This window comes from Fulmarus glacialis, unplaced genomic scaffold (assembly GCF_000690835.1).
Source record: "Fulmarus glacialis isolate BGI_N327 unplaced genomic scaffold, ASM69083v1 scaffold4448, whole genome shotgun sequence".
Lineage (NCBI taxonomy): Eukaryota > Metazoa > Chordata > Aves > Procellariiformes > Procellariidae > Fulmarus > Fulmarus glacialis.
In genome coordinates, this window is record NW_009229985.1 from 1 (window position 1) to 13,026 (window position 13,026).

Below are 13,026 nucleotides of genomic sequence, written 5' to 3' on the forward strand. Positions count from 1 at the left end.
AATGAATGCTTAGTGTGCTTCTAGTGAAACTAATCCTGCTACAAGTATACCTTAGTGAAAAGCTAATGGAGTTATTCGGGAGTTTCCTGTATTCTACACATTGAGATGACTTTCTTCTGGTTGATTTTCTCACAGCCAGTTTTCTTATATTGCCTATGTTTCTATTTATGTGATAAGGTTGTCACACAAATTATTTAACATATATTTCTTGGGACATTCCCTAGGTATTTTCATCTGGCAAAAATGGGTGAACCTCAGCAAGTGAGTGCCCTTCCTCCGCCTCCAATGCAATATATAAAAGAATATACTGATGAAAATATCCGTAAAGGCCTGGCTCCAAAGCCACCTCCACCTGTGAAAGACAGTTATATGATGTTTGGTAATCAGTTTCAATGTGATGATCTGATTATTCGACCCTTGGAGAGCCAGGGTATTGAACGGTTACATCCTATGCAGTTTGATCACAAGAAGGAATTAAGAAAACTTAATATGTCTATCCTGGTCAACTTTTTGGACCTCTTGGATATCTTGATAAGGAGTCCAGGAAGTATAAAGCGAGAGGAGAAACTGGAAGACTTGAAACTGCTTTTTGTTCATGTCCATCATCTTATAAATGAGTATCGCCCTCACCAAGCTAGGGAGACACTGAGAGTCATGATGGAGGTACAGAAACGTCAGCGTTTGGAAACAGCAGAGCGATTTCAGAAGCATTTAGAACGAGTTGTAGAGATGATTCAGAACTGCCTGGCTTCCTTGCCTGATGATCTGCCTCATTCAGAGGGAGGACTGGGAGTGAAAGCAGAAAAAATGGATACTGATGATGGCAGCAACTGTATTGGACAGAGTGAAAAACAGAGGGAGCGTTCTGGTGGCAAGAGAGATCAGGTTTTAGACAAAGATGCAGCTATGTGTAGCATTATTGATGAAATGACATGAAGAAAACACTATATTGTTAGCTCGCCATAGTGAGAGGCAGAATGCATTTTGAGGGTATATGTTGTATTTTGCTATTGTACAAGCAGACAAAACATTTATTGTACACCTGTTGGAGGTTGTGAGTGATTAGGCAGATGAAAAGGTTTCATATTTTGTGAGCTGTTTGTTTATTGGTAGAAACAAAAATCTTTTTGTTAAATGTATCATGTGAGGTGGAAGCCACAGATTAAAGTTAGCTTTTTCTGTTGTACTTTCATTTGTCACCTTCTGCTTTTTGGGTATGCATCTTTTTTTTTTTTTTTTTTTAATTGCTTTGTAGTGTGGAACCAAGTAAGGGATCTGACTGAGAGGAATTGCAGTTGTCAGTTCTTCCATTTCAAATAAGTGCTACTTGTTTACAATTTCAGTGGGTATGTGTAATTCAATATTAAAAACAAAATTACTGTCAAATCTGCAAAATCCATTCCTTTCTACTTTGTAATAATATAACTGTACTAAAAAGAACCTAAGCATTCCTTTATTCCAGATGTAATGTGTAATTTGCTTTATAGAGACACACTGTGAGGAATCTCAACCACTAAATGAATTAAAATTAATTGGATTTTAATTTTCTTAGATGTACATCATAACCAGCCTTGAGCTTACAAAAATGCCTTTTTTTTTTTCCCCACATAAATGCTCAGACTAACTTATATTTCCTGCATAGTTAATATACATGCATGAAGTGAATCATTTTGCAGTGCAGATGCTTTGTATTTGCCTTTTAGGTGGGCTCTGTGCCCAGCTGAGCGGTTTTCCCAGGAAGAAAAGTCTGATTGGTCAATTAGTCTTTATACTAATTGAGAACAACTAAGTTTGAAAGAACCTGTGAATATTCTATCAAATGGAAGCCATATCAACCATGTTTAAAGAACATTTGAGTTGGATCAATCCCCTGTAGGAAGAGGAAAAGAGTGATTTGATAATGAAGAAGTGGCTGCTTTACCCTGCCCCTCCTGTCAGGGAAATCCTACTTCCGTCTTTTTGCCATGTAACACATAGTATGTATGTTTTCCAAAGTATGTACAGCAGCTAAAAAACAGGTAAACTTTATGGGTGAGGGAACTGACACAAACTCTGTTTTTAACTGTGATTTAACAAGCTATGTCTCTGTTTCGCTTGATAATTCTTCAGTCGCTTTCAGAAATGTTACTTAAATGGGCAGGCAAAAGTACTTAGCTTTTGGGTGGTGGGCATTGAGCTCAGTGCAGATAAAGATGAACTGAAGCAAGTCTATGACTCATTGGACAACATCATCTGTTATTTTAAGTGCACATGAATCGTAAGTAATGATAAAGAAGTAGATATGTTTTTTTTTTAGAAATGTATAAATAATTTTTTTTTTTTTAGAAAAGTATAAATAATTTTACAAAGTAACACTTTTATCCCTTTTTCAACCACCGCTGTTTCCTTCCTTCTCCCCGGACTAGATCTAAATTATTTTGCTTGTAGGTAACTAAAACAGTTGCAAGTGAGCAGAATTAATTTGGTATCTACTTTGCAAATGTTGTTTCATGTGGAAGATATGAAGAAACATTTAGTGCCTGCTGGATAAGAGAGGTCGCGCACTGTGGAACTACAGTTTGTCATGGACATTTTAACTTGCCATTCAAAAAGAACTTCATAGGTGCTCAATGGTTTTCTGTTGAACTTTGTCTAATTTTTGTGCTTTTAATAAAGTCGTAGGCCTGGGTACCATAGTTTCAGAGTACTGCACAAGCCGGGTCCTAGCAGCAATTAACAATTGCAACAAATTTCTTTTGTGAAACCATTGAGGTAAACGGGGATCATGTCATTTAAAAAAAAAAAAGATGAGATCTTTCCTTACCTCAGCAAATCCTGATTTTATTTTTGGATGTGATAACATTTGAAGTATTCTATCTCTGAAATGTTAATATATATAATATGTGTTGGATTATATATGCCTTATATGAGATAAAGTTAACATCAAGTGTTAAGCAGTGTTTTGTTGGATGTTTTCTTAATTTAAAAAAAAAAAAAGGGGGAAGGAAAAGAAAAAAGCCCAGCCCTTCTATTACGCTATCTGAACAAGCACAGGGATAGCAGAAGTACAGTTACTGGAAAAGTTCCAAAAGTTTCTTGATCCAGAGAAGCTAAGTTTGTCACCAGTGGACAAAAGGGGAAAGTTTGTAGCTCTGATCATCTAGGGGGAAAAGAAGAAAAGCTATTTAATGATATGGCTTTAAAATGGTGCAATGAAGAGATGTTTCCAACAATGCTTTAAACTTATTTCAATATTTAATGTTTTAGTTTTATTTTCACAAAGTATGATCTGACTGTATGCTCCGAGTCAAGAAAAAATGTGTGGCTACTTTAAGGGCTGCATGAAAAAGATGACGTTGGCATCTTGTCTACAGAAATGGTGCTCATATCTTGCACAAACAGAAAACAGGAACTTGGAAAACAGGCTGTAGAAATTCAGAAATTATATCAAGGCATTCCATATGGTCTGTGTTTGAGATGGAATCTAAAGCAAGTAGGTTCACTGTTGCCCTGTAGCTCTCACATTCTCTTACTATGTCACCAGAACGGCTTTCCTGGGGATACAGCCAGCAGACAGCACCCGCACTACTGTAGACTATTGTATGAACGAAACAACCTGGGTGAAGTGAGTAGAATGGACTCAGGCAGAGCTCTGGGATAACAGTTTCCTTATTTTCTTACCCTGTTTATTTATTTCAGAGCTCAGACATGGCCCACACAGAGGAGGAATCCATATGGACTCATGCACGCTGCACATTACTGCAGGTAACTGGCAGAAGGGATGTGTCCTGGTCTGCAGGTGGGTGTTCGTTGCACACTGAACCACCAGGAGGAGTTCGTCAGCCGCTGCCACCGCACTATCGTGGCACGGCTGTGGTGAATGCTGTCACCTGCCTTCTGCCAGAGCCAAGTTACCCGGCCTTTTCCATCTGTGCAGAGCAGTTTCAGGATCCTGCCATTAATGATCAGAATCGTTCCTGTAGCAGCTATCTGCAGTTTCCTGTTTCCCCAGAAACAAGAGGAGCGAAGAGGAAGCATTTTGTTAAGGGTCCTGCTTCCAGCTACGGCATACAAAAATCCCCCTCTCTCCCTCGTCTCTCAGCTCTTTCCTATGGGTATGTTGCTAGTGTTTGTCGCTTGGCTACTTTAATCCCTTGTTTTTCCTCCTTTTCACTTAAAGAAACTGTCACTTTGGTTAGACTGCTCTCAGGTAAGGTAGTCAGTGCCAGACAGCTCTATTGGTTCTGATTCCAGCCTAATGTATGGTTTTGGGTGTGGTTTTGGATGCATTTCTGCTGTTTCAGGTATTGATAAAAAGAAACTCCTTACAACTTAATTTCGTCTGTATAAAACAGTGTAAAGTAGATTAGTTACTTCAGCAAAGATCATTTGTTGGCCCTAGATCAAATACACTTGATCACAGCTGCAGTTCTAGTCCAAACAATATAAAAAGGCAAGATGTCCTCAAGAAGAGTTAGGTAATCCAGGGACAGGGAGAGTGGCCAAGGAACACTATTTCTCAAAAGCTGTATTTCAGCAACATTTTATCAAAGTGAGCCTTGAGCCTGTGACAACATGGTTTCCACACTACTTTTAAAGTGACCTTTGTATTCTGTGTGTGTTACTTTATATTGCAAAAGCCCAGATGCATACAGAATTTTTAAGAGTCAGATGATGGAAGACTGCAACTCTATCAGGCTACAACTGTGTAAAGTAGGGCAGCTTTCCAATACTACCAAATTATAGCCTACAAAGAAAATAGCATTTGCCTGAAGATGCTCTGAGCTGCTTCTAAGTATTAGAACCAGAAATTAATTATTAAATGCTAGAGTAATTCTTCCTAGAAATCTGTTCTTTTGCCAAGTCCTTTGTTTATCACAGTCTGTTAGATATCCTATGTAATCTCTTATCCAAATTCTATCTACTATGGCAAAAAAAGGTGTGGGAAGCAGTATGGGGCAATGGATTACTGACAGTTGTGTCAGCTCGGTGGTGCTGACAACAGTTTCATCTACTGTAATCAACCAGATCTGGAAAAAACGAGAAGTAGATTTCTGAAGTGCTGCGAAGTATTTTAGCCTTTTAGTCAAACCACAGTCAGCAAGAGTGCAGCTGTGAACGCTGTTGGCAGCAGTGCCTGGCGGTGCTGCTGGAGACTAACAGACTAACCACAGGAAAGGCAATCCGGATAAGACCAAAGGGCATTCTCAGCTGTGACTGATATATGTGAAGATACTAAGAAGTAAAACCAGAAGTTTATGAAGAAGATAAGTTTTCTTGAATGTAGGAGCCCGAAAGTTGAACAGGAGTGTTGTTCCTCGTCTTCAGCCGCAATGTCGTCTCGTTTCTGCATGAACTGGATTCTTCTGATCCTGTTTACAGGTAACTAAGTGGGCCTAAACGAATAGGTGGAGGTGGATGGAGGTAACATGCATCAATGTTTCTGAGGATTGCAAAGAGACATTTTATGTTAGAACGGGAAGAGTGGCCGCATGGCACAGAAACTGCAGTTTTGTGTTGTGAATAGAACTTTACCACAGTGGCTCAATAGTCTTCTGATGGCCTTATCTCCTTTATTAAAACAAAATCACGTTGAGGGTATAATGGTTTTAAAAAAACTGCTTCTTGGGCTGTCTGCTAGTCTTATTACTGAATGATCTTTTGGGTTTTTTAGATAATGATGCTCTGAGGTGAGCAGAGAACTTTAAATCATTTTAGAAAAGATGTAAAACAAGGATATTTTGCTTTAAGAGGCTTTGCGAAGATGAATGCTTAGGAAGACAGGGAAAAGGTCAAGTGTGGCTTCTGGTGTTTTTTTAGCCAGTATGAAATTTTATTGGGACAAATTGATAATTTCTCCTTTTTTTGTTCTGAGAAAGCAGTCCTCCTAGGAAAATATTGTTAAAGGCAATAGCACTGAAAAAAACAGGTTGCAGAGTGGTACTAGTATAGGCAGATGGACATTAAAAATTTGGTGGTAGAATATGTTCAGTAGAAAGAAAAGGGATATCACAGATATTATTTCCTCTGGTTCTTTATAAGCCTTTTATGATGAGACTCATTTAGATCTTGCTTTTTTTATATTAAATAAAATACATTCTTTTCAGAGATTAGTTTCTAGTACGCTATTGTGGCAAAGTCTCTGAATGCTGACTTATTTTTAAGTATAATAGCTTAGGTTAGGAAAATGACTGACCTGAGCTGGGGAAAACAGCTTTTTCACAAGGGACAATTGCAATCAAGCCATAGAGCGCTTGGGATCCACTGGCACGTGTTGGCGGACCTGCCTCTGGGAGCTCCCTTCCTAATTATAGACCGGGCTAGACTTTTAATAGAGGTGATTTGTTGCCTGTACTTGCTGCAGAGAATTGAATCCCTGAAATGTTAATATGGATAGATGGAAATATTTACACGTGATCCCATCTTACTGAATTTGATAAGAAATGTGTAGTATATGGCAAACAGTTTTCTTTGAAGTACAAGCAGACAGAACGTGTACCTCAGGAGCCCCACTGTGTAACCTGTTAAAGGAAGGTGGTTACAGGATGGCTATGACTGGATCACCAGAGCACAAATTATTTTGGCTGGCACTTAATACAGCTTTTATTAAAACCCTCCTAAAGGGAATATTGACTGGAGTGGTCTAAATACAGCAAAAGAAGCCATCGCACTGTGATGAATGGACTACTGGCTGCTAGGTCTCACTGTTTTGACTTGAATAGCGTGACGTGGTCTTCTGGAAACATGAAAAATTACTTTCAATGGGAACCAAACAAGTTAGAAACTGCATAAGAATGAGGGGAAAAAAAATAAGGTAGTGAAAAAAGAGGATATAAAATTTCTCAGAAAAGCTCTGAAAAATCTCTTCTGATAGGAATAGGCGAAGTCTGTCATTAGGTAAGAAAAAAGGAAACGTGTTCAGCAGTGATCATTCTGATGAAACCTGCCATTTAGTGGCTTTTCATTGAAAGGGAGGAAGAGTTCCCCACAATGGTTTTAATGAAAGTCAGTGTCTTACTGTTTCCCCCATGTGTGGCTTGGATTAAATCTGAATGAAGGAAAAAAATAAAGAGCTAACAGACCAGACATGGCTAAAGAGAAGACACCGAGTTGTGCAGATCCAAACTCTGTTCTCTCTTCACCTCTCTGCCTACCTGCAGAGCCTGCAGAAAGTGTGTTTTTTCTTTCTCTGGCTAGAGACACATTCTGAACAAATCACTGGCCCAATCATTATCCCTCACTGCATCAGTCCTGCTGGATTCACATCTATTTGTGGAAAACCCGATGCAGCAATGCCTAGTGGTGTTTGCGAGATGGCAGGTACTGGGTCATGCAAGATGCGCGAGAAGCTTCCACTTGTGTGCACTGTGCTCAACAGCTATGTTTGTCTCTTTGTCCACAGGCCCCATGGTATCGGGATCACTTGTGAAAGGAAATGTTGGTCAGAATATCACTGTGCCCTGTTTTTACAGTGTTAAGGGGACACAAGACATCACATCAATGTGTTGGGGTCGTGACAGCTGCCCTGTTTCAAAATGTTATCGGACCATTATCTGGACAGATGGGTGGAAGGTGACAGAGCAGTACAACAGCAGGTATATGTTGAAAGGCAACCTGCTGGTGGGCGACGTGTCCCTCACAATCGTGAACGCCGAGGAAGCAGACAGTGGGATATACTGCTGCCGCGTGGAGATCTCAGGGTGGTTCAATGATCAGACAAGTAATCACAAGGTTGTGATAGAGAAAGGTGAGTGCAGAGGCGCTCTTTTGTGTCGGTACTAGTGTGGTAAATCTGCTGTTGAGTCTGGATTTCAAAGCTTGTGGTGGAAATGATTTCTATAATCACCCATAGGACTGATCTTTAGGACTTTGCAGGTCTGCTGTTAGTGCTGTTTAAATTAAGTTTTCTTTGGCATTGTTGTAATCCCAATGCAGTCTCTGCAATTAAAAAAAGGACATGGTGCTTTGTTTCATGGTGCACAGCACTACTGAGCTTTCTTAGAAGCACTAACTGAAGAATTTAAGGGAAAGGGCGGCACAGGGTACTTAATTCATCTGAAGCGCTATACTTGCACCCTTTTCGTAGAAAACAGTGCTTCATTTTCCCTGCTTGATTCCAGAGTAAAGCCCAGGGACACAAAATTAGTATAGACAATTTTTTTTATCGTGTTTTCCTTTGATTTTAGTTTTTCTCTTGTTTGTAAAAAGCATAATAATATATGGAACAAGTGGCTGACAGATGTACTTGTGTAGCTGGTGCTAGCAAATTTTTATTACAGAAACACTTTCTCTTTTTCACTACATAAATGCACACTAAGGTTAATTGTAACGTATGTTGGTTTTGTTTTATTTTTTGACATCAGCTAGGATCTCTACTGCAAGTCCTCACACTTACACCTCTGAACAGACCTCAGGTAACTTTTATCCAAATATTAATCTCAATAGCGTATATAAGCTATATTGCAAATGGGAATCTTAGGAAGGAAACAAAATGATAGATGATAGAAATGTCTTGGCTAAAATTTACTAAACATTACCATAGAACCAGAGATCAGAACTTGGATTTAAATTCTGCCTGACATTATATAGAGTGTCCAACAGAAGGAACATGTATATGTGGGAGGAAGTTTGCTTCCAGGTGTTATGCTTAAGTAGATGTTTTATTGGTGCTGCAAGCATTGTTTTTCTTGTGGCTGTTGTTTTGGTATGTTGTTTTCTTTGTGGTATAAAATCTCACCTCATCTTCTGGAAATGCACCCCATGAACAGTAAAACACAAATTTTTAGGATTTGGGTGTGCCCACTATTTAATCAATTTATTTGTTGCTCTATAACATAGAACCGTTTTATTGGGCTAGCTCAAAAGTGCATCTAATTCAGGATCCTATCTCAGTAGCAGTCAACAGCAGATGACTGCTCTTAAGGAGGGTCATAGAAACAGGGCAGTAATTTTGTGATACAGCATCAAAGTATTCTTCTATCCTGGTATAATGTGTGTCTTAAAGGCTGCCCATGTCCTCTGTAGCCTATGCCTCACTGTTGTGGAAGAGACAGTGAACAACTATTCCTCACTCGGTTTCTCCATTCCACTCATAAGTTTATAGACTTCTACCGTATACCCACCTAGCTGCATCTTTTTCAGTCTGAAAAAGACAACTTTAATTTCCAGTACACAAGAGAGAGCTCATAGTGTAACAATAGCTTATTCTCTGGATTTTGAAAGAAAAATCAGGGATGCCATTTGTATTTCTCCCTCCATCTCAAATGTTTCCAGCTAAGCAACTCTAAAACAGTTGCATTTCCTTTTTGAAGAAGAAGTGAAAACTTTCTCAGACTGTTTCTGTTCTAGTTGCAAATAACATGGCTTCCAATCTTAGAACTCATGGGTTTTCTTAACCCTGTGTCATCTTCCTTAGCTGCTGCTGGAACGATTTTTTATGTTTTCAGAATACAAGTTAATATATGCATGTTCATCCAGAGGGAGACTGGAAAAGGCAGGTGGCCATGTGCCTCTGATGTAGGAATACTCCAGCATCTCCAGTGGAAGAGAACAGTGAAGCAGATGATCCTGTCCTTTTCAAAATAAAGCTTCTGGGATAAGGGTAACAATTTAAAACATCAAAGAAACCAGCTGGGGTTGTCATAATGTGAATAGCAGATTTTGTTCTTAGGAGAGTTGTATATCATCTGACAACACATAGAGAAACTGAGACTGATGATATGAAAGACAAGTTTGTAGCTCTGAATTTTAAATATTGCAAACAGCTTTGCTCTGGGAAATTACTTCAAAATATGCTGCAGGTCCTTATGCAAACATATCACACTTTGGTCGGTCTGTTTACTGTATAGCTGTCTGGAATTTAAGAAGTATTACTTGCTTTCTCTAACTCTGCACCACTTGCTCTTTCAAGGCCCTGAGTTAACCTTAATCAATTTTCATCAGATAACCTAAGTTTGCTTTAGGCATCCACTGCCGCCTCTTGGCTCCAAATCCAGATGCCTACCTTGGTAACTCCTTCCTTCTAGGCAGATAACAGCAAGAGCTAAGTGTTCCCTTGAAGGAATTCAAAGCTCTGGAAAGGACAGCAGAGGCTCCAATATTCAGAGTTTTGTGCTGCCCTCTGAAGGCACCAGCCTCTTCATGATATGCAGAGCCGAGACTCCTGATAGATACTTAAGTTCAGTGGTCCCAAGTCAGCAGTACAAATTCCCCTCTGTCAAGGCAGAATGGTTCTCTGTGCAAGTGATGTGTTTTTCTTGCCTTTGCTCAGCTCATGGGAGTGCCAGTGAATCATCCTTTACCATCACAAGAACGTGGCCATCAGTTTCTGCTTCAGAAGCTCCTCAGACTGTAAGCATCTCTGTTGTGCTGTAGCATACCTAGACAGAGTGATAGACATGAGACGTTATTGGGTCATCCCTACAGTTCACTTGTACTGCTTTAGTTTGATTGCAAAAGAATTTTTTTTTTGTAGTCGGCATATTTAGTGCTTATGAAAGAATGCTTATGTGTTCATTAATAAAGAGGGAAAAAAAAAAAACCCTGCTTTGCATGCATAAAGTACTTCCCAGTAATGCAGGAAGAGCTTTAGCAACTTCTGTATTGCCTTTCAGGCCTCTGGTCCCTGCTCAAGCACCTTGGACCGCTCGAATGTAACCTCAAACCTGCAGGTATGGCAGGATATGGGGAAGAGTTGAAATCGGACCACTTGACAGCACAGGGATGCCCTGCACTCCCGGCGCGATGGGGTTCAAACAGGCAGCTCTGTGTCTGTCCTGCTGAGTCCTCCAGCACATATTGCAGGGTGACAGGCAGTAATATCACCTGAATTTTATCAGGAAGACAAGGCAGCCAAGCTAGCCTTTTGGAAGGCCTGCTGTGATGTACTACAAGACAGTGTGTGCTGTGGGCATTCATACTGCTGCATGTGCAGAGTGTAAGTCAGGGACCATACTGCGCTTCAGCGTCTTTCCAGGCCTGAGTTCCTAATGAGAGATTAGATATCTAACGGCTGGCTTCAGAAAGAAGTTCTGAATAAAGACCCCACTGCAAGGAGAAGGCATATTTACTTATCTGTATAAAGCCTTTAATAACTACTGAATAAGCTGACAAAAAAGCGGGAGGGTGTGACACTAGGAGATACTTTAATCATAAAAAATAAAATATTACACCAAATAGTATTAAACCTGAACAAATGGGATTTGTCATAACTTCAGGTCCTTTGACAATCTCAAAAAATAATGTGTTTAACAACATGGTTCACAGAACTGTTGCAGTGATTCTGCTTGAAACTGGTCCTGTATCTCAAATTAGGCTCTTGCTCTCAAGTGTACTTTAACTGCAGGGTTGCAAAACACAAAATGGCCTTTGGGTACTGTATGGGCTTCTTGCTCTCAGTGCCACTAATGCTCATCTGTTTTGTGTTTGACAGAACGTGTCTGTATCACTTCCCAGCCAGCAGTATTCAGAAAATGGGCTATACATTGGGATTGGTTTATGTGCGGTACTTCTAGTCATCCTTATTTTGGCTCTGTTCCTCACTAAACGTAAGTACTTTTCACAGGTGGTTATTCAAGGATTGGTCAGGTACGTCTAATCACAGCTGTGGCAGATGCCACATGTCTTCTGCTTCAGGGAAGTGAGCTGAGGTCTCTGGATGGCCTCACTCTGTGCCCTCCGCTGTGGTTGCTTGTTCAGCTCTCCCCCTTAGCCTCTGGGGCGCAGAACAGCAAGGTGCCAATGTGGTCTTGTCATTTTATGTCTCAGACTCCTTAGCAACCAGCCAACCCATGGTCTGGTGAAGAGATGCGTGATACAAGTCCACCTCCCCTGCCCCACTCGCTTCTTCCTACCCATTCCTCAGTTGCCTTGTTGTCCCACTCTGTCCCAGTGGGTGCGGCATTGGTTTCATATAACTATATCCAATATTTTTCGATGTGCCAGACTCTCTCCATAGAGGCTCTTGGTCAGACCAAGCCATATGAATTAGATCTTATGGAAATAACTGGGATTTCTTATACTGAAAACGTCTGCTTAAAGTTCCCCTATTTAGTTTCTTATACTTGAATTTTTTTTTTTTGAACCTGCTACTCTACTTGCTTCTGATGGTTTAAAGAAAATTCTTTGTTTTCTTTTTTCTTTATTTTCATTCTGGATGGTCCTTAGAATATTTATACAATACTAAGAAGATGGGTGGCTTTGCAAAGTAAGTATTCTGTTTCTGCTTTAGCTAATAGGACAAACGAGGTTGCAGAAAGAAAATGTTGTAAATATGCTGACTGCTCCACCACATACTTTGACTTTCTTTTTTAATCTCAAGTTAATAGGAAACATTGCAAAAAGAAATTAATAAATCCTGCTACTTATCATTAGTTAGTAAGCAAAAACGAGTATAACTGTCAGTTCATTGCATTAGGAAGCATGCAAACTTCCAAGTGTGGATTTTCCCATAAGTGGAAAAATTATTTATTATCAGTCATGTTTAAATAAGTGGGTTTGCATATTCTACATTTTTCCAGTGAGCTGGTTGATTTAGCTATTTGCTCTTCTGTGTTTCTATTTTCTGGTTTTTTTGTTTAACAGCATGGTTTTTACTCTTTTGTGCAGCTTTGTTGCATATTGGAGACCAGAACGTGCAGGGAACCATAGTGCCCTGGAAGATGAGATCCATGCAGAGGAAAACATTTATATAATACACTAAAGACTGTATACATGCTTGCCTTTGTCGTTGCTGGGACATTAAATAGTTTGCAAAATGTTAGCTGCTCCCTCTGCTCAGCAGCTAAACGTGACCGGACTACTGAAGCATTATTCACATCATTCTAATAAAACAAATAAAAGCTACACTTTTTAATTAAAACTTTATCAGCCTGTTCCAGAAACAAAAACCCTACTGGCTTGAATGGAAATTTCCAGAATCTGCTTATCAAACCCTAAAGAAAGTTACCATTATATTTATTATCTGCTTCAAATTCTGTCTTCCTTTTTGGAAAAAAGAGGAAGTGCCAAAATGGCTACTCTATCACAAAAGGAAAACCACACATGTTT

The 13,026-nt window shown here is 39.7% G+C and overlaps 2 protein-coding genes across 2 annotated transcripts; both read left to right on the top strand.

Moving 5' to 3' along the window:
- Positions 1 to 228: 228 nt before the first annotated feature.
- Positions 229 to 1,186, top strand: MED7 (mediator complex subunit 7). The gene has a single exon (XM_009584036.1). It carries the CDS (start codon positions 244 to 246, stop codon positions 934 to 936), a length of 693 nt encoding a protein of 230 aa, XP_009582331.1. The 5' UTR covers positions 229 to 243; the 3' UTR covers positions 937 to 1,186.
- A 4,126-nt stretch (positions 1,187 to 5,312) lies between these two features.
- HAVCR2 (hepatitis A virus cellular receptor 2) lies at positions 5,313 to 12,679 on the top strand. Its single transcript, XM_009584037.1, has 8 exons — positions 5,313 to 5,361; positions 7,382 to 7,726; positions 8,343 to 8,393; positions 10,250 to 10,329; positions 10,593 to 10,649; positions 11,411 to 11,525; positions 12,145 to 12,184; positions 12,586 to 12,679. The coding sequence occupies exons 1-8, from the start codon at positions 5,313 to 5,315 to the stop codon at positions 12,677 to 12,679; spliced, it is 831 nt and encodes a 276-aa protein (XP_009582332.1).
- Positions 12,680 to 13,026: the final 347 nt, after the last annotated feature.